The 21966-nt window shown below is 41.3% G+C and overlaps 2 protein-coding genes across 2 annotated transcripts; both read right to left on the bottom strand.

Annotated features, from left to right (window-relative positions):
- Positions 1 to 251: 251 nt before the first annotated feature.
- LOC106602475 (zinc finger protein 235-like) lies at positions 252 to 1699 on the bottom strand. The gene has a single exon (XM_014195144.2). The coding sequence runs from the start codon at positions 1600 to 1602 to the stop codon at positions 607 to 609; it is 996 nt and encodes a 331-aa protein (XP_014050619.2). The 5' UTR covers positions 1603 to 1699; the 3' UTR covers positions 252 to 606.
- A 7132-nt stretch (positions 1700 to 8831) lies between these two features.
- On the bottom strand, positions 8832 to 13946 carry LOC106602422 (zinc finger protein 19-like). The gene is made up of 3 exons (XM_014195046.2): positions 13501 to 13946; positions 10723 to 10847; positions 8832 to 10421 (listed from the first exon to the last, which is right to left on the bottom strand). Exons 1-3 carry the CDS (start codon positions 13781 to 13783, stop codon positions 9129 to 9131), a joined length of 1701 nt encoding a protein of 566 aa, XP_014050521.2. The 5' UTR covers positions 13784 to 13946; the 3' UTR covers positions 8832 to 9128.
- Between the last annotated feature and the right edge of the window lie 8020 nt (positions 13947 to 21966).

A 21966-nucleotide genomic window follows, 5' to 3' on the forward strand; every position in this document is an offset into this window, starting at 1 on the left:
GACCCACTGGGAATGTGATGAAAGAAATAAAAGCTTAAATAAATCACTCTACTATTATTCTGACATTTCACATTCTTAAAATAAAGTGGTGACCTAATTGGCCTTAGACAGGGAATTTTTACTAGGATTAAATGTCAGGTATTGTGAAAAACTGAGTTTAAATGTATTTGGCTAAGGTGTATGTAAACATCTGACTTCAACTGTATATATAAACGAGTTTTAGTGATTCCAACCTAAGTGTATAAACTTGTACATACATGTACTGTACATACACACATACATACATACATCACACAATGGCTGAATTCAATATTCTACCCAGGAATATTAATCACTGAAATCTGTTACTTTCGTTATTACAAAGGCATCTGTGGATCTTTTTTGCTGACAATGAAATAAAAATTCATCTTTGACTTTAATGCAGGGTTTCAGGTATTGAGTGCAATGGTTACTTTCTATGTTATAGAGTGGAATGTTTTTTCAGCTGGTGTATGCTGAGGTAGCTCCTCTCTGAACCTCTTCCCGCAGTGCGTACAGGCTAACGGCCTTTCTCACGTGTGGACCTTCAGGTACATCTTCAGCTGGTTCTGTTGGGAAAACCTATTTTCACACTGGGAGGCAGCTGTAGGATTTCTCCCCTGTGTGGATCCTCTGGTGCCTCTTCAGGCTGGACGAATGGGAGAAGTGCATATGACACTGTGTACAGCTGAAGGGTTTCACCCCTGTGTGGACCCTCTGGTGGATCTTTAGGTTGCCAGCCTGGGCAAACCGCATGTGACACTGGGTACAGCTGTAGGATTTCTCCCCTGTGTGGACCCTCTGGTGGATCTCCACCTTCTGGAGGCAGCTGAAGCCTTTCTTACAGAACATGCAGAGGAACTGTTTCTCTTTACTATTACCTGATGTTGCTCCGGCTCCCTGAGCCTTTGAGTTCAATACCTGATCGAAAAGGACACGACTGTGGGAATCCGAAGGCCCTATTGACGGGGACACCGGGTCGCAATCCCTGAACGCGTGTAAAGGGGAGTGGGTGGCGACATTTGGATTTGTCTCTAAGCTTTCCCTATAATCTAAGAAATCTCTGCCTTGTGAGTGTCCTTCTCCTAAGTGAGTCTTGTCTGCATTCCATGTCAGAGGAACATCTCCATCCACTTCATCTACAACTATAACCTTCCTTTTCTTATCTTGGCACCCTTCAGAGTATACACTACTACTGTACCGGTTCCAGTCCCCTCTAGACAGATCAGTCTGTGTCTCTAAACCCAAGGGCATGTTGCCAGGGTCCATCTCTGTAGTGTAAGAACAAGACAGATCATCACTAGTGTCTAACGTGTCACCATCTCCACAGGAATGAACCATCTTCTGTCTCTGGTGAAATACCGGTAAATACTCTGAGCCGGGAGCAGGAGGACAGCCCAGTGGCCCCTGCCCCAGCCTCTCTGGGTCTGATCTGTGGTCAGATCCTGTGTGTAAGAGACTGTGTGTTACAGTTAAAGTCTCCGTGTCTGTCTCTGACTTGAGGACCGCGTTCGGCGTTCCACTGACCTCCATGATGCTGCGTTGAGTCCTGGGCGGTGCTGGGGCGGTGGTGGAGTCCTCCATGGCTATAGTGTGCGCTCCAGTCTGGATGTTTCTGCTGTGCCGTGGGTCCTCCTCTCCTTCAGACCTTCCTGTTTGACCCCAGGACCTGCAGCCTCTGCATCTGCAGACTGACACAAGAAGAGAGGAGGTTATTACCGGTAAATTTGTTTAATTGAATAACAATGTAGTAAGGAAGTCTCACAAGCTCCCATATGGCAGATAAATGAAGATGTACATGTAAGGAAGTGAATAGCTGAGGGGAGCCTTTCTGAAATAAACCGGCAACATTTGATGACAGCCAACAATGACAGCCTAATAAACTGGCCACATTTAATGTACTGGAATTTTTTATGCAACACTATTACACTAACCTCTATCACAATAACATGATGGGTTGAGGTTCCACTCCCCTCATCAACAGTGATTGGTTGGTCATCTCTCCAAATATTGCGTCCCGCTGGCTTCACAAAGCTCCTGTGGCCTCCAGTGAGATGTCCTTCACCCGAGAGTGATTGGGGGAAAGAAAGAGGTGGTTAGGTTAGCTACTGTCAATGGTATATTGTACACTATAGACACTATCTAGAATTGACAAGGATGTAAGGTAACACTTTGCATAACTTCTTAATACACTACTTATAGATTGATTGATTATGTTCCATGCATCATATTGTTTTCAATTAGTAAATGATAGGAAATGTAGTAAATCAAGAAAGTAGTTAGAATGATAGTGTCTTTGAGCAAGATAGTAAACTAATCACGGGAATTATTGAATAATACCCCAAAACTGAACAAGACACAATACTGGTTAACACATCTTAAGTCACATATGGGGAAGGGGGCGATAGGCTCCGCAGCTTGGCCTTGTGAAAAATGTACCTCTTGCCATTCTTCTGTTTCGATCGAGGATCTTGACACTACTTGGACGACTGCCGAGGACGCGCTCTCGCATTGTCCTCTCTGCCCGCTCCCGTGACACCTTCAGTTCCTGTAGCTGTAGTTTCCTCCGCAATGACCTGTTTTCTTTCTGGCTTTGAGTTATTTCCAAACGAAACACTGCATAGTCGTCGTCTACGAGTTTACAGATCTCTGCCACGGCTGCATTCGCTAGCTCCTCCATAATGGAAGTTATTTGAGTGTGAAAAAACATAGTTAGCCATTGTTAGCTAACGTTAGATAGCGTTACCTAGATAACGTCTATCAACCAAGTCCTGTCTCCAACACGAACTAAACATTACCTGGGAAAAGTATGTGATGCTGTGCCGTTAAATGAGTAATATTTGGAGTTACATGGTTTCAATAAACGCTAAAGTGGAAATTGTTCATGGTCAACGTTCACTTCCGATTAAACGGAAGAGAAAGGATCTATTGGTGGCGTCATAGCTCAAAGGGTGTGGTTAAATGTGCGTTTTGAGGTGTTTTGACTGATTTCATGTCAATACTAATATGGCCAAAATTCCTTAGCTAGCTAACCAACAACTTTAACGATGTATTTGAGATACAACAAGTGCTCATTGTACAAATGTATTTATGTTTTCAATAAACATTGGACACAAAATATACCTTACATGTTGTCAACAATCTAAGCCAACCCCATCTGTTTTTCCCCATAGTTGTGCATGTGTTGGTTTTGATGCTGATCAAAACCTTGTGGTTGGGATTGTGTGCTGTGTTATAGGCTCGGTACCTCTTGTGGTGAACGTCCATCCTTACCCTGTCTGTATTGGTTGGGTAACTCATAGGGAGGCTAGACCCAGGCCCAGGCTTTGTATGAACCCATTCACCAGGCATTAGATGAGATCCTAAAAGAGAAGACGGACTTCCTGTTAAGTCTACAACCACTTTCTGTGAATCCTGGAGCCCAGGCCAGAGTGACCTGCTCGGTTCATCATGGATACTGTGGTGTTTGTATCATAGTAACAGGAGGGTCTATCTTTATCAGCTTCCCCCCTCCACTGTGAAGAGAGAGACTGCCATACATATTTGCCCAATGTAGAAGTGCTCAGAAAGTGACTTTTTGGACCTGAATGCCAAAACATTCAAGAGGTTTGGAACCGGTTCAGGGAATAGAACCAAAAACTGTTAAAGAATGAAACAGAACCGGGAACAAAAGTGATATCTAGTGTTCCGGAATAGAACCGTTATTTTCAAATCTTGAGAACCGGGTAATAACATTCTTTGAAGTTCTGAGCCTTTTTTTCATTCCCATAGATAATGCCATCATAGCATCTATGCTAATAACTCACTGATACTTCTCCTTCCAGTGTCTGCATATCAGCTTTTTCTCAGTTAAGGATACTATTAGTTATCAAGTTTGACAAAGTTCCTCCATATTAGCTGCTCCTCCGTAGGTAACTAGCTATTATATCCTGGGTGGTTCCAGCCCTGAATGTTGATTGGCTGACAGCAGTGGTATATTTAAGCATTAAAGCACGAGGGGGTGTGGTATATGGCCAATATAGCACGCATTGCGGTGTGCCTAGACACAACCCTTAGCCGTGGTATATTGGCCATATACCACAAGCCCCCGAGGTGCCTTATTGCTATTATAAACTGGTTCCCAACGTAATTAGAACAGTAAAAATAAATGTTTTGTCATACCCGTGGTATAAGGTCTGTTATACCACAGCTATCAGCCAATCATCATTCAAGGCTCGAGCCACAGTTTATAAAAGACCATATACCATGGGTATGACAAGACATTTAATTTTACTGCTCTAATTACTTTAGTAACCATATTATAATAGCAATAAGGCACCTCGGGGGTTTGTGGTGTATGGCCAATATACCACGGCTAAGGGCTGTATCCAGGAACTCTGCGATGCGTCATGCATAAGAACAGCCCTAAGCCGTGGTATATTGGCAATATACCACATGGTCTTATATGGTCTTTTATAAACTGTGGTTCGAGCCTTGAATGATGATTGGCTGTGGTATATCAGACCTTATACCACTAAGACAAAACATTTATTTTTACTGTTCTAATTACGTTGGTAACCAGTTTATAATAGCAATAAGGCACCTCAGGGGTTTGTGGTATATTGGCAATATACCACACCCCCTAATGCCTTATTGCTTAAGTATATAATTATAATGCAAGTCATATCATGATGCTAAGCGCTTCAAGCCAATCCTCCTCATCTATGGCCACACCTCTCTCTTGCTCTCTTCTGTCCATCAAGCATGTAAACAATTAGCTTGCTTGGTCTATAGCAAGCTGCTCTGATTGTTGGAGTAATTTTAATGAGCTAAATGTAAAAACGATGTTGATTTCACAGGATGAAATGGAACAGAAAGGAACAATATAAACCTGTATTTTTCGGTGGGTTCATCATTTTATTTTGACCAGTTCAGAACTTTATATGTTGGTCGGAACATTGTTTGAGTATGATATGTTGGATAAAGAAATAAAGACAGACACCAATGTCAAGTTCAATAGCCTTGTTCATGCATTGTACAAATCCCTACACACGGAGTCCGGGGAACAGTCCGGTTAGTCGATTACCGATCAACTAGACTCCGTAACATCCCTTTCAATATGAAAGTGCAAACATAATGGCACAACTTTAAGTTCTTTTTTTTTAAGTTAAAATGTTTTTTATTTGATTGAATATCCGAAACATATATACTTGCAGTGAAGCCGCTCAACAACTACACCATACCAGTCATCCAACAGACTCCCATTCAGATCGACACACAGAAGCATCCAGGGTCAATGCCCTGCTCAAGGACATGTTGACAGATCTCCCACCAGGCAAAAAAATGTGAACCCGAACCCTCCAACAGTTCCCCAATTGCTGTCCCTCAACCATTTGAGACCCCTCCCACAGCCCCCCCTCCCCTCAGGAAGAAAAGAAAATACAATTAATTCCATTCCCCACCCCCAAGAATCCCCCAATGCACCAACAACCAACAGAACAAACTAAAGAGAAAAAAAACAGAAAAAAACAGCAAACAACAATGAATAAAAAAGGACATCAAGGACAACTAAAATCATAACAGCAATGCCAACTGTATATGTTTGTGTTCATGTCTGGCACTATTACATGTATGTGTGTGTTCTTGTATGCGTTTATTTGAATGAGTGTGTGTATATGCATGTGTACAAACACCTGAACAGCATCAGCCTCAGGCAAACCGGCTTTAGCAGTAAAAACACTGCCCCTCAGTGTCATTCAAGCATATTTTTTATTATGTTTTATTTTGACTTTATCTTTGACCATCATTCTATCTCCCGCACAGCAACTCCACTCTCACTTGTCTCCAATTCCACATCCCAACCCTCAGCCCATCCCACCTATCTCTGCTGGTCACTCTCTTCGGGTTTCTATGCAACACCTATCTTTCAACTATGCTGTGACGTTTAACATACAATTTCAATCTATCTAATCGAATCCACAGATTGCGAGTTGAAGATAAATACTTTTACTAAGAGTATTAGTAATTGACTGACCCGGTCTCTCCAAATCTCCTAACAATACTATTTCTAGGGTCAATTTTCGATCAGTCCTATGCATTTTCAGCCATTCCTGAACCTGAGACCAGAAACAGGCTACCTGAGGGCAATACCAAAATAAATAGTCTATTGATTCTGTGTCGTCACAACAAAATCTGCAGAGCTTCAATGATTTTATGCCCCAAATATTCAACATTTTGTCAGTGGTGAGAATTCAATATAATATTTTTAGCTGAAAAGCACAGTCTTGAATCTTGCGTTGTTTTATATATAAACTTATACACCCTGTACCATGGAATCGGTACATCCAAAATCTCTTCCCAACTATTTTGCAATCTGTATGGCACAGTTGTCAACATCCTGGTACTCAAATGAAACTTGTATACTTTCCTATTTATGCTATTTTTATTCCACCGCCAGTTTTGATCCTTTATATTGGGCAGACAGACCAGTTCCCTACTTCCTCCCGCTGCCACCTGCCTCCTCCATTTTTGGGGTAATGCTGTAATCAATTGGTTGTACTCTTGGAATGAGCAGACCTTCCCATGAAGGACATAACGCTACCATTCCAATTTCCATCCAATATCATTTAAGAACAAAATACCCTTTTCAAACATCTTTCCCATAAATACATTTATTTTATCAACCAGCATATTTGAGTTCAGCCATAATATTTGTTCTATCTTTTCAGGGGGATGAAATTGAAATTGTAGCCAGCTCTGCAATGCTTGTTGGAAATTTTGCTTTTTTTTTTTTAAATGCCATTTTTAAACAATGGATGAGCTTTTCTTAGTAATCTACTTGAGAACCATTTATGGTTCAAGTAAAACTTTTGAATAAGTGAAGCTTTTAGAGAGAGGTTTAGTACTTTTATATTTATTAATCTCAACCCACCCAATTCATATTCATTATATAGATAGGCATGCTTTATTTTGTCTGGTTTAGCATCCTAGATGAAGCGAAATATTTTTTGGTCATATGATTTGAAAAATGAATCATCAGGAGTAGGCAGCGCCATAAGTAGAGTAAACTGAGATATGACTAAGGAATTAATCAGGGCAATTTTTCCATAAATAGACAGGTATTTACCTCTCCATGGTTGCAGGATCTTGTCTATTTTTACAAGTTTTCTATTGAAATTCATTGTGGAGAACTTAATTATATATTTTGTGATGTAAATACCAATATGTCTACTTCACGTCAGCCCATTTTATAGGTAAACTGCAGGGTAATATAAAATGTGTATTTTTTTAAAGATCCAATACATAATATTGTAAACTTATAATTAGGTTTTAGTCCAGAGAGTACAGAAAAGTTATCTACAGTTGAAGTCGGAAGTTTACATACACTTACGTTGGAGTCATTAAAACTTGTTTTTCAACCACTCCACAAATCTCTTCTTAACAAACTATCGTTTTGGCAAGTTGGTTAGGACATCTACTTTGTGCATGACACAAGTAATTTTCCCAACAATTGTTTACAGACAGATTATTTCACTTATAATTCACTGTATCACAATTCCAGTGGGGCAGAAGTTTACATACACTAAGTTGACTGTGCCTTTAAATGGCTTGAAAATTCCTGAAAATTATGTCATGCCTTTAGAAGCTGCTGATAGGCTAATTGACATCATTTGAGGCAATTGGAGGTGTACCTGTAGATGTATTTCAAGGCCTACCTTCAAACTCAGTGCCTCTTTGCTTGACATCATGGGAAAATCAAAAGAAATCAGCCAAGAACCTAGAAAAATAAATTGTAGACCTCACAAGTCTGGTACATCCTTGGGAGCAACTTCCAAACGCCTGAAGTATAAACACCATGGTACCACGCAGCCGTCATACCGCTCAGGAAGGAGACGCGTTCTGTCTCCTAGAGATGAACGTACTTTGGTACAAAAAGTGCGAATCAATCCCAGAACAACAGCAAAGGACCTTGTGAAGATGCTGGAGGAAACAGGTACAAAAGTATCTATATCCACAGTAAAACGAGTTCAATATCGACATAACTTGGAAGGCCGCTCAGCAAGGAAGAAGCCACTGCTCCAAAACCGCCATAAAAAAGTCAGACTATGGTTTGCAACTGCACATGGGGACTCATACTTTTTGGAGAAATGTCCTCTGGTCTGATGAAACAAAAATATAACTGTTTGGCCATAATGACCGTCTTTATATTTAGAGGAAAAAGGGGGAGGCTTGCAAGCCGAAGAACACCATCCCATCCGTGAATTAAGGGGGTGGCAGCATCATGTTGTGGGGGTGCTTTGCTGCAGGAGGGACTGGTGCACTTCACAAAATAGATGGCATCAAGAGGAAGGAAAATGATGTGGATATATTGAAGCAAAATCTCAAGACATCAGTCAGGAAGTTAAAGCTTGGTCGCAAATGGGTCTCCCAAATGGACAATGACCCCAAGCATACTTCCAAAGTTGTGGCAAAATGGCTTAAGGACAACAAAGTCAAGGTATTGGAGTGGCCATCACAAAGCCCTGACCTCAATCCCATAGAACATTTGTGGGCAGAACTGAAAAAGTGTGTGCGAGCAAGGAGGCCTACAAACCTGACTCAGTTACACCAGCTCTGTCAGGAGGAATGGGCCAAAATTCACCTAACTTATTGTGGGTAGCTTGTGGAAGGCTACCCAAAACGTTTGAGCCAAATTAAACAATTTAAAGGCAATGCTACCAACTACTAATTGACCCACTGAGAATGTGATGAAAGAACAAATGCTGAAATAAATCATGCTCTCTACCATTATTCTGTCATTTCACATTCTTAAAATAAAGTGGTGATCCTAACTGACCTAACATTTTTACTAGGATTAAATGTCAGGAATTGTGAAAAACTGAGTTTAAATGTATTTGGCTAAGGTGGATAAACTTCAGACTTCAACTGTATAAACAGACTTTTTAGGCTTATATATCTACTATGTCTGGTGGCAATATTCTACCCAGGAATATTCAACACTGAAATCTGTTACTCTCGTTATTCCAAATGCATCTGTGGATCTTTCCTGCTGACAACAATGAAAATGTATCTTTGTCTTTAATGTAGGGTTTTATCTAAACTTCTAACGAGTGGAAAGGTTACTTTCTATGTTATAGAGTGGAATGGTTTTTCTGCTGGTGTATCATGAGGTAGCTCCTCTCGGAGAACCTCTTCCCGCAGTCCATACAGGCGAACGGCCTCTCTCCCGTGTGGACCTTCAGGTGCATCTTCAGGTTGCCAGCCTGGGCAAAGCGCATGTGACACTGGGTACAGCTGTAGGGTTTCTCCCCTGTGTGGACCCTCTGGTGCCTTTTCAAGTCACCAGCCTGGGCGAAGCGCATGTGACACTGGGTACAGCTGAATGGTTTCACCCCTGTGTGAACCCTCTGGTGCCTCTTAAGGCTGGACGAGTGGGAGAAGCGCATATGACACTGGGTACAGCTGAAGGGTTTCATCCCTGTGTGGACCATCTGGTGGATCTCCAACTTCTGGAGGCAGCTGAAGCCTTTGTTACAGAACATGCAGAGGAACTGTTTCTCATTACTATTGTCTGATGTTGCTCCCACTGCCTGAGCCTTGGCCTTTTGGCCCTTTGAGTTCAATACCTGATCAAAAACGATGCTGTCGTGTGAATCGGAAGGCCCCATCGTCGTGGACACTGGGACACGATCCCTGAACGCGTGTAAAGGGGAGTGGGTGGCGACATTTAGATTTGTCCCTAAGCTTCCCCTGTAGTCTAACAAATCTCTGCCCTGTGAGTGTCTGTCTCCTAGATGACAATCTACATTCCATGTGGGAGGAGCATTGCCCTCCACTTTCACAGTCACTTCATCTACGACTATAACCTCCCCTTTCTTATCTAGGCACCCTTCAGAGTACACACTACTACTGTACTGGTTCAAGTTCCCTCTAGACAGATCATTCTGTGTCTCTAAACCCAAGGATATGTTGCCAGGCTCGATCTCTGTCGTGTAGGAACAAGACGGATCGTTGCCTGTCTCTAATGCGTCACATGAGTCCCGATGGGAATGAACCGTCCTCGGACTTGGGTTACCGTAAAGTAAATACTCTGAGCCAGGAGCAGGAGGACAGCCCAGTGGCCCCAGCCCCTCTGGGTCTGACCTGAGGACAGATCCTGTATGTAAAAGCCTTTGTGTTACAATTAAAGTCTCTGTGTCTGTCTCTGACTTGAGGACCTCGTTCATTGTTCCACTGTTCTCTGTGATGTTGCGTTTTGTCCTGGGCTGGGGCGAGGCGGTGAGGTCCTTTGTGGCTACAGGGGGCGCCACTCCAGCCGCTACTCCAGTCTGGATGTTTCTGATTTGTTGTAGGTCCTCTCCTTCAGTCCTCTCCTGCTTTACCGGAGACGATCCTCCAGGACCTGCAGACTCTCCATCTGCAGACTGACTCAAGGAGAGCAGAGGTTATTTTCAGTACATGAGTTGCATTGGATAACAATGTCATAGGGAAGTCTCTCTATAAATTAGGATGTACATGCTAGCAAGTGAATAGCTGAGGGGAGCCTTTCTGATTTTTTAAAATTTTATTTTTAATTGAACCGTTATTTAACTAGGCAAGTCAGTTAAGAACAAATTCTTATTTACAATGACAGCCTACATTAATAATGACAGTCTACAATGACAGCCTAATAAACTAGCCACATTTAATGTACTGTAATTTATTATGGTACATTATGACACTAACCTCTATCACCATAACCTGCTGGGTTGAGGTTCCACTCCCCTCATCAACAGTGATTGGTTGGTCATCTCTCCATGTATTGTCTCTCACTGGCTTCACAAAACTCCTGCGGCCTCCAGTGAGATGTCCTTCACCGGAGAGAGTGATTGGGGGAAAAGAGGTGGTTAGGTACTCTGCTGTCAATGCTCAACACTATATAGTACACTATTGACAGTTTTGACTGTGGCCGTGTCCGAATGCCCATACTTGCGTCCTAAATAGTATGCTGTTTGAGTATGCGAAAACAAAGTGTAATAGTATGCGACATTTAAAAAAATCTAGTATACCTTAAATACTAATTCGGCCTTTGACAACAGCCGATCAATTAGATAAGCGGATGCGCTACCGAAATCAACGAATAGCGTGAAACAATGCAATCGCGCATTACACATTTTCAGTATGCGAAAATAGAATGTTCTATATTATGTGAATTTTTTTAAATCAAGATGGTTTAAATGCAAGGATGTTATAGTCATCTCAGCTCTTTATATAGTAGAATTAGATGCACACTTTTCCACAATGCATTGGAAGAGGTGGGCTGCAAGTGATTGGCTACTCAAAGAGAAATAGGGAAAAACAACAAAACTAAGCTACTTAATTGGGAAGATGTAGACTTTGTTCTCCTTAAAATAATTGAGTATTGAATCGTAGGCACTACATCATTGAAACGTGTTTATTGTTCTCTTGGCCATCGTCAGAGCTTTTAAACTAAATACTACAACATCTTTTGATTTCTGAACGTGTCGGCACTGGGGACTCGGGATGTGTCTGCGTTATTGATGTCATGTTAATCAGGCCGTTTGATTTTAACATACGGATTGTTTTCGTTTTGCAGGCTAGGCTACATATTTAATGATTTAATATATGGATGAAGCCTTACCAGTGATTCTGATCTCGTTCCCAATGATCAGTGCTTTAGTTTATGTTGATGTCCAGGGGTTCTGAATTTGCCATGCATCTGACTGTCCACGGTTTTCTGTGAAATAGCCTTTTTAATTGAACATTTGAAAAGTTTTGGTGTGTGTACTAGGCTATTTTGATTTCATGTATATACAGTGCATACGGAAAGTTTTCAGACCCCTCGACTTTTCCCACATTTTGTTACGTTACTGCCTTATTCTAAAATGGCAAAATCATTTTTGTTCCCCTCATTCTACACACAATACCCCATAATGACAAAGTGAAAACAGGTTTTTAGAAATTTCTGCAAATGTATTGCAAATAAAAAACTACCAAAGGTGCTTCAACAAAGTACTGAATAAAGGGTCTGAATACTTATGTAAATGTCATATTTCATTTTTTTATATTTTTTATATACATTTCCACATAAAATATATGTTACAGCATTTTGGTTTCACTAATAAATATGTTGAAATGGAACCAAATTCTGTTTTTGTCTTCAGTCCTTTTTAAATAGGACATATGGGCTATGGCAGGGGTAAGCAACCCTGTTCCTGGAGTGCTGCAGGTACTACAGGATTTTGTTCCAACTAGGCACCACACCTGACCAACTGAGCTCATTTATCAGTTCAGTGATTGCCTAAATTCAACACACATGGTCTTCCAGGTCAGTTAAAACAAAACCATGAAGTGCCTGTAGCACTCCAGGGTTGCCTAACCCCTGCAACCTTGTCTCAGAGCATTTCGTTTGATTCTGTACATAAATCCGAGACGCTCTATTTAGAATTATATGTTACATTTCGTATGGTATGTATTAATTTGTGGATGCCCATCACCCATTTTGTGTGATATGTTACGAATTTGCAGAACTTACAATATGTTACGAATTTTAGCTAGGGGGCTAGCTGGCTAAAGTTAGCTAGGCTAGGGGTTAGGGTTAAGTTTAGGAGAAGGGTTAGCTAACATGCTATGTAGTTGCAAAGTACCTAAAAAGTAGTTAAAGGTAGCTAAAGTTGTCCATCATGAGATTCAAACTCACAACCTTTGGGTTGCTAAATGTTCGCACTAACCGGCTAACATTTTTGCCTTAAATAACCATCTGCCATACCTAACATATCATACTAATTTGGTCTCCTGGATTTACAGTTACTATGTTATGTCTAGTCTATGAGACCAGGCTGACCCCTGGGCTACAGTGTAGGTCTAATGTGACAAGTTTCCTATAACCAGCCTGAGTAGGCCTTAATTAAGCTCTATTCCTATTCTATTTAGAGTTTAGAGAAATTAATCAAATTGGAAATTAGCCATTATCAGGTTGATTAACGTAATGTCTGTTGAATTTATAAAAATCCACCAGCACTCAGCCCTGCCCCACCTACTCAGCCAGTCAGAAGCAGTTACTGCGTTGCATATTGCATATTTCTTTACTAATGGTATTTGCTAAATAGTACGCGACAATGAGTACACAGTATGCAGTTTAAGTATGTAGTATGGGTATTCAGACATATACGCTGTCTAGAATTGGCACGAATGTAAGGTAACAAACACATAACTTCTTGACATACTATTTATTTATAGATTGATTATGTTCCATGCATCATCTTATTTTCATTGAGTAAATAATAAGAAATGCAGTAAAAAAATAAATCTGGTTAGAATATGATAATGTGTCTTTGTGCAAGATTGCTAAGTAATCAGGGGAATTATTGCATAACATCCCAAAACTGTCAAAGACCCAATTCTGGTTAATTAACTATGTGGTTAATAACGCATTAAAGTTACACATGCGCAGAGGGGAACGGGGCGACAGGCCCAGAAGCCTCGTCCTTCTGCAAAATGTACCTCTTGCCATCTCTCTGTATTGATCGAGGATCTTGACACTACTAGGACGACTGGCGACGACGCGCTCTCGCATTGTCCTCTCTGCGCGATCCCGTGCCACCTTTAGTTCCAATAGCTGTAGTTTCCTCCGCAATCCCCTGTTTTCTTTCTGGCTTTGAGTTATTTCCAAGCGAAACACTGCATAGTCGTCGTCTACGAGTTTACAGATCTCTGCCACGGCTGCATTCGCTAGCACCTCCATAACGGAGGCTATTTGAGTGTGAAAAACCACACAGTTAGCCATTGTTAACAGCTAGCTAACCGTTACCTAGATAACATCTATCAAAAAAGTCCTGTCATATTTTGAGTTCCAGGGTTAATAAACGCCTATAACCGTATAAATAACAACAAAAACGTTGAAATTATTATTGGCCGCTAGTCGTTCTTGATTCCGTTTACTTCTTCTTTGGTAGATTGGCGGTCTTAAACAAACGTTTAAAGGTGCATGCTGCCACCTATTGTGCTGGAGTGCGTGGTCAATTACGATTCCCAAAGCTCTACTTTGGTAAAAAAAAAGAAAACAAACCCATAAACCTAAATCCTCATACTACTAAGAAAATAAAAAAGAGCCCTACTAACTTCCAAAAGACCTTTTCCCATCCTCCAAACCTTAAAATCTCTCCCTCTCCTCAACATACTTGCAACAACACAACATTTACGTCATTTAGTAGACACTCTTATCCAGAGCGACTTACAGTAGTGAATGCATACATTTCATGCATTTTTTTCTTGTTGTACTGGCCCCCCATGGGAATCGAACCCACAACCCTGGAGTTGCACACACCATGCTGGCATTGCAAACACCATGCTCTACCAACTGAGCCACAGGGAAGATCACATACTCCACCATTACATCAACCATGTATTCCAGACACAAAGCATTCATATGCTGACCAAACACCACCTCTAACTTCCTAATCTGACCTTTGAATCTTGGTCCACCGACCTTTCTTTAGAGGGCATATAAATCCTGGCCCTTGGGCTCAGAGTCACACCTCTTCTGCCACACATCTATCAAAACAGCTCTGAGCTTACATTTGGCCTCTCCTCTACCCAGTGGTAGAGTTAATCTGTTTGTCCTCTACATACATACATTTCTGGGATTTCCGCTCCATCAGTGCAGTGCAGTTGATCACCATGGCTATAAACGCAAGAAATCCAACCTTTCTAAAACGTATCCTCTCCGGATCTCTTTTATTCGCTATAAGTTATTGTCTAAACTTGTTGGGAAAATGGTCAAAGTAGCTGATTTGTGTCAAAAGTTGAATGTTGGAAGTCATGTCACAATGGGCCATTTGGAATGATGTGTAAATCCCATGAAAGTAGATGGATAAAAAGCTTAATAGTTTAAAAAGTAGAAAATATATCAAACACTTGTTTTAAAGTTTGAGTGGCGTTTCTATCTTAAATGGTGTAAGAGGAGTAAGAGTGTTAAATAATAATAATAGCTAGATGGTAATTTTACATGAAGTAAAATTGTGGGACTTGCTTTACCTGTTTAAAAGTATTTTTGCAGTTTTAAGCAGTTAACTATAGTCAAAGTTAAATGTAGTAAAATAATTGGTCTGATTACTTTGATATACCACTGTCAACCTTATTACTTTGGATTGTGGGGCAATTAGATCACAAATTTCATCAGAAATATTTACTCTGACTCATAGACTTGTATACAGTCTCATACTAGAATACCACAGTACATGACAACTGTAATAATAGAGAAGAGAAGACAATGAGGCATTGTTGAAGCTAAGTAAATGAAAAAGCAATTTTTTCACAATGTATTTGGACAACAGCTGGATGTTCATGAAGTCCTCTCTGGGCTGTGCCTGGAACGGGGAAGCCCTTCCCTTGGGGCACCTCTCAGTTAACTGAGCAGAGCACACTGTACATCTGAGAGTCATTCTTTTAAATGCAAATGTAGATTGTTCATTTTATTTGGACTTTTGTTATTTATGCTAACATGAAGACAGAACTAATGCAAGCAGTGAAATGTGATACCAATGTTTTGGTCAAGAGTCATACCTGGGAGATGTCTGAAGTGGAATTGCAATACACTGGGTTGTGATAGCTTTAGTATCTCTGCAGCACATCTGAATGGAATCAACTTTGGGGTCGAGAAATGAACACTGGATCCAGCAGGGTATTCTTTTTTGTGGTAGCAGCTTGTATCAACTGTGCGTACCCTCTCTCATGAAAGAACGTCAAGATGGGCTTGTCGATCTAGACAGCAGATCCTTGTGGAAGGAGTGTGTGTGTACTGGTTTAAATGATTTTGTGACTTCTTACCTGTAGAAAACGATAATTGTGGCACTTCTAACAGACTGAGTAAGCAGGGCTATTAATGCAAAGTGAGACCAGATGGTAAAGTGAGACCTATGGTAACCAGGGAAATGTCACCAGCAAAGTTACATAAGTGGGAAGTTAGCTCAATGAAAGCAGTTGATGCGGTTACTAAAACAGCTCTCTAACCTTTGATTGGTAGAAGCTATTCCTGTTCTGATTTCATATTTGAAAAGCAGAGGAAGATTTCCCTCACTAACTTTTTGTCTAACTTCTTGGCAAAGTGTTCAGAATTTCAGTTGTTGAATTTTTTGGGGATGAGGTTACCAAAACAGCTGTGTAGTTCTTTTTGCTCTGATTTCAGATTTGAATAGCAGAAAAGTAGAAGAAGAGTTTATACACACTCCCTTTGTCTAACTTGTTGGGAAAGTGGTCAAAGTAGCAGATTTTTGTCAAAAGTTATTGTTGTTTACAGTGAACAGAATAGAATGTTGGAAGTCATGGTGTCACAATGGGCCCTTTAGAATGATGAGGAAATCCCATGAAAGTGGATTTCCAATGCCTCACAAAGAAGGGCACCTATTGGTAGATGGGTACAAATAAAAAAAAAAGCAAACATTGAATATCCCTTTGAGCATGGTGACATTATTAATTACACTTTGTATTGTGTATCAATACACCCAGTCACCACAAAGATACAGGCGTCCTACCTAACTCAGTTGCCAGAAAGGAAGGAAACCACTCAGGGATTTCACCATGAGGCCAATGGTGACTTTAAAACAATTACAGAGTTTAATGGCTGTGATAGAAAACTGAGGGTGGATCAACAACATTGTAGTTACTCCAATACTAACAGAAATTACAGAGTGAAAAGGAAGCCTGTACAAAATAAAACAATTCTAAAACATGGATTCTGTTTGCAACAAGGCACTAAAGTAATACTGCAAAACATGTGGCAAAGCAGTTAACTTTTTGTTCTGAATACAAAGTGTTAAGTTTGGATACCACTCCATATTTTCAATCATAGTGATGGCTGCATCATGTTGTGGGTATGCTTGTAATCTTTAAGGACTGGGGAGTTTTTCAGGACATAAAAAAGAATTGGAATGGAGCTAACCACAGGCAAAATCCAATAGGAAAACCTGGTTCAGTCTGCTTTCCATCAGACACTGGGAGATGAATTCACCTTCAGCATGACATTAACCTAAAACACAAGGCCAAATCTACACTGGAGTTTCTTACCAAGAAGACAGTGAATGTTCCTGAGTGACCGAGTTACAATCTATGGCAAGACCTGAAAACAGTTGTCTAGCAATGATCAACAACCAATTTGACAGAGCTTGAAGAATTCTGAAAATAATAATGGGCAAATGTTGCACAATCCAGGTCTGGAAAGCTCTTAGAGACTTACCCAGAAAGACTCACAGTTGTAATCGCTGCCAAAAGGTGCTTCTACAAAGTATTGACTCAGGGGTGTGAACACTTATGTAAATTAGATATTTCTGTATTTCATTATCAATACATTTGAAAAAAATGTCTAAAAACACATTTTTGAATTCAGGCTGTAACACAACAAAATATGGAATAAGTCAAAGGGTACTTTCACTGTATATTCCGGATAAGACTCATTCTAATATGTTTTAATTTCTTTATTTTTACTTTTTGGATTATGTGTGTATTGTTTTGTATTACTAGGTATTAATTACTGCACTGTTGGCGCTAGAAACACAAGTATTTGGCTGTACCTGCGATAGCATCTGCAAATCTGTGTATGCGACCGATTTGATTAGATTTGTTAACGCGCTGTCGGGTGTATGCAGAATAGGGTGAAAACCACACATACTTAGTTGAGGTCTGTGTATCTGCATTAACTTTATAAACTGCATTCATTTTCTCATTAAAAGTGTCTTAGAAAAAAACGAAGTAGGTGAATGGATGTAATAAAATAGGCATTTGTGAACATCATATAGCCTACACCAGTGGTCACCAACCAGTCGATCTTCAAGCCATTCCTAGTCGAACGCCAAACATTTCTGTAGAAAAGCAGACGATAAAGGCTTGTGCTCCTTTTTTTATTTGATTTGTGTAGCGCTGTTGGCGGTAGGTGCTGTGCACCGGTTAAGCAAAGTCTTCCCATTTTGAACCATTTAATTTGTCTGAAAAGACAAACCTACCAGACGGACCGAGAGATCTGTGGCTAAATCGAGTGCGTCTACTGCACTGGCCAATAGGATAGCTCAAATTACTGCGCCTACAGAGCTTCCACGACCCCGGCCACAGTAAAGTTTGATACTTGCCTACGTAAGATTTAATCACTTTTAAAACCATGACCACAGAGACTGTCAAATAATAAAGTGAAGAGCTGCTGTTATGAGTATATATATAAAAAAAATAATACTATTGCAAAACAAAACGCGCTTCTCTACTACTTCCACTCGCGATGCGGCTGCAATGAATGAGTAGCCAAGTGTATTGCTAGCCCTGCGTTTTTATTATTATTAGCCGTTCGTGGTGTCTATTTTAAGAGGAATATTTCACTTTCTCCGGTCATAGGAACAAGAATTTGTGCATGAGGCAGAGGTGGTGGGACTTAAGTTTCGCCATCAGGTGGACGTGTCCCCTCTCTGGTCAGTCTCACCAGAGGAAAGGTCGGAGAGAGCAGTTGTTTGGTGTACTTCCTCTCCAGCCTCTAGGTCATCAGGGTGCTGATTATCCCGCAAACCTGTCACTTCCGCCTGATGACACTCACCTGGACTCCATCACCTCCTTAATTATCTTCCCTATATCTGTCACTCCCCTTGGCTCTTTCCTCAGGTGTTATTGACCATGTTTTCATGTCGTTGCATTGTTTGTGTTCATTGTTTCTTTTATTTGTTAAAACACTCACTCCCTGAACTTTCTTCCTGACTCAGCACACTCATTACAGCAGGACTGTGAGAAGTGGAACCTATGCTGTTCTCTCCCTCCACTGAGACTAATGCTGTGTTCAAAACAACTGGGAACTATTGAGATCCAACTGGACATTTTTTTTTGAACGGTCATGAATTCCAAGTCAGAAACTCTGGCATCTTTCTAGACCTCTGACTTTCCAACCTGAAAATCACTGACGTCCTGATTTGACCTCGTTTTTTACCCCAGTTCCCATTTGTATTGAAAGCACCATGACAATCAGTCCAGTAAAATAAAAAAGCAAATTATTTCAATTTATGCTCAGCAAGTTGCTACACCAACTGATCTATTTTGTAATCAAAGCTTGAGTTTTGAAATATGGTCTGAGAGGACCAATATTGGCAGGCCAGGCATATACTTAATATGCTGTGATAATGTATTAGGCCTACTGCACAAACCTCAGTCCTACATAACTGTTCAGTAATGTTTAAAAAAAAATCTGAGTGAGAGATCAGTGAAAGTGATCTTGACTCAGAATAGGTTGGTGACCACTGGCCTACACAGTACAAACACAATATGTAACAGACTTTTTAGGCACAATGCCTGGATGCAATATTCTACCCAGGAATATTCAACACTGAAATCTGTTACTCTCATTATTCAAAATTCATCTGTGGATCTTTTCTGCTGACAACAATGAAAGTTCATCTTTGTCTTTAATGCAGGGTTTGATATAAACGTCAGAAGCTATCGAGTCGAATGGTTACTTTCTATGTTATAGAGTGGAATGTTTTTTCTGCTGGTGTATCCTGAGGTAGCTCCTCTCCGAGAACCTCTTCCCGCAGTGTGTACAGGCAAACGGCCTCACTTCAGTGTGGATCTTCAGGTGCATCTTCAGATGGTGCTGGTGGGAGAACCTCTTCTCACACTGGGGGCAACTGTAGGGTTTCTCTCCTGTGTGGACCCTCTGGTGCCTCTTCAGGTCACCAGCCTGGGCGAAACGCATGTGACACTGGGTACAGCTGTAGGGTTTCTCCCCTGTGTGTACCCTCTGGTGCCTCTTTAGGTTGCCAGCCTGGGCAAAGCGCATATGACACTGGGTACAGCTAAAGGGTTTTACCCCCTGTTTTTTGCCTGATGTTGCTTCCCCTCCCCGAGCCTGGGCTCTAGCCCTGTCGTTTGAGTGCAATGCCTGATCCAAAAGGGCGCAGTCGTGTGAATCGGAAGGCCCCATTGACGTGGACACTGGGTCGCGATCCCGGAACGGGTGGAAAGTGGAGTGGGTGACAACGTTTGGATTTGTCTCTAAGCTTTCTCTGTAATCTAAGAAATCTCTGCCCTGTGAGTGTCCGTCTCCTAGGTGACTATCTGCATTCCACGTGGGAGGAGCGTCGCCCTCCACTTTCACAGTCACTTCATCTACCACTATAACCTCCTCTTTCTTATCTAGGCACCCTTCAGAGTATACACTACTACTGTACCGGTTCCAGTCCCCTCTGGACAGATCAGTCTGTGTCTCTAAACCCAAGGATACGTTGCCAGGGTCCATTTCGGTAGCGTAAGTACAAGACAGGTCATCAACGCCAGTGTATAACACCTCACCATCTCCACAGGAATGAACAGTCCTCTGGCTCTGGTGATATATTGGTAAGTATTCTGAGCCGGGAACAGGAGGACAGCCCAATGGCCCCAGACCCAGTCTCTCTCCTGTGTGTAAGAGCCTGTGCGTTACATTTAAAGTCTCAGTGTCCGTCTCTGACTTGAGGACAGCGTTTGGCATTCCACAGACCTCTGTGTTGCTGCGTCGGGTACTGGACTGCGCTGGGGCAGTGTCCTCCGTGGCTACAGGGGACACTCCAGTCGGTCCAGTCTGGATGTCTCTGCTTTGCTGTAGGTCCTCCTCTCCTTCAGTCCTCTCCTGCTTAACCTCAGGACGTGCAGCCTCTGCATCTGAAGACTGACACAAGAAAAGAGGAGGTTGTTACCAGTACATGAGTAAAATTGGTTTCACAAGCTCCCTTATGGCAGATAAATAAGGATGTACATGTAAGCAAGTGAATAGCCGAGGGGAGCCTTTCTGAAATAAACTGGCCACATTTGATGTACTGTAATTTTGATGTAATACTATTACACTAACCTCTATCACAATAACGTGCTGGGTTGAGGTTCCACTCCCCTCATCAACAGTGATTGGTTGGTCATCTCTCCATGTATTGTGTCCCACTGGCTTCACAAAACTCCTGTGGCTTCCAGTGAGATGTCCTTCACCTGAGAGAGTGATTGGGGGAAAAGAGATGGTTAGGTTAGCTACTGTCAATGCTCAACACTATATTGCACACTATTGACAGTTTTGACACTGATTATAATTGGTAAGGATGTAAGGTAACACTTCTCATAACTTATTGATATACTATTTATTGATAAATGTATTATGTTCATGCATAACAATGTTTTCATTTAGTTAATAATAGGAAATGCAGTAAATCATGAATCTGATAAGAATCTGGTTAGAATATCATATTGTCTTTGCTCAAGATTGCAATTACTTAGCTTACTATCCAAAAAATGACCAAGACCCAATTCTGGGTAATACATCTGAACACCTGTGCAGAGGTGAACGGTGCGACAGGCCGCGTAAGCTCGGCCTCCTGCAACATGTACAGTACCTCTTGCCATTCCTCTGTCGTGGTCGAGGATCTTGACACTACTGGGACGACTGGTGAGGACGCGCTCCCGTGCTACCCTCAGTTCCAGTAGCTGCAGTCTCCTCCGCAATGCCCTGTTTTCTTTCTGGCTTTGAGTTATTTCCAACCGAAACACTGCATAGTCGTCATCTACGAGTTTACAGATGTCTGCCACGGCTGCATTTGCTAGCACCTCCATAATGGAGGCTATTTGAGTGTGAAAAACCATACTGTTAGCCATTGTTAGCTAACGTTATCCGCTAACTAGCTGGCTAGCGTTACATCGATAACATCTGTCAGCCAAGTGCTGTAAGTATGTGATATTGTGCAGTTAAATTACTCATATTTTGAGTTCCATGGTGTTAATAAACGTATAAATAATAACAAAAACTCTAATGTGGAAATTATTCTTGGTCGCTGTTAATTTCCGTTTACACTTCTTCTTTGGGTTTCATGTCGAACTACACGCAAAAGGTGTATTGTCGCCACCAACTGTGCGGAATGAAATAAAATGTGAATAAAAATACTCATACCGACTACCCAAAAATCACTCATCAACATGCTCCTTTCTTCA

This window comes from Salmo salar, chromosome ssa04, assembly GCF_905237065.1.
Source record: "Salmo salar chromosome ssa04, Ssal_v3.1, whole genome shotgun sequence".
In the NCBI taxonomy this organism is placed as follows: Eukaryota; Metazoa; Chordata; class Actinopteri; order Salmoniformes; family Salmonidae; genus Salmo; species Salmo salar.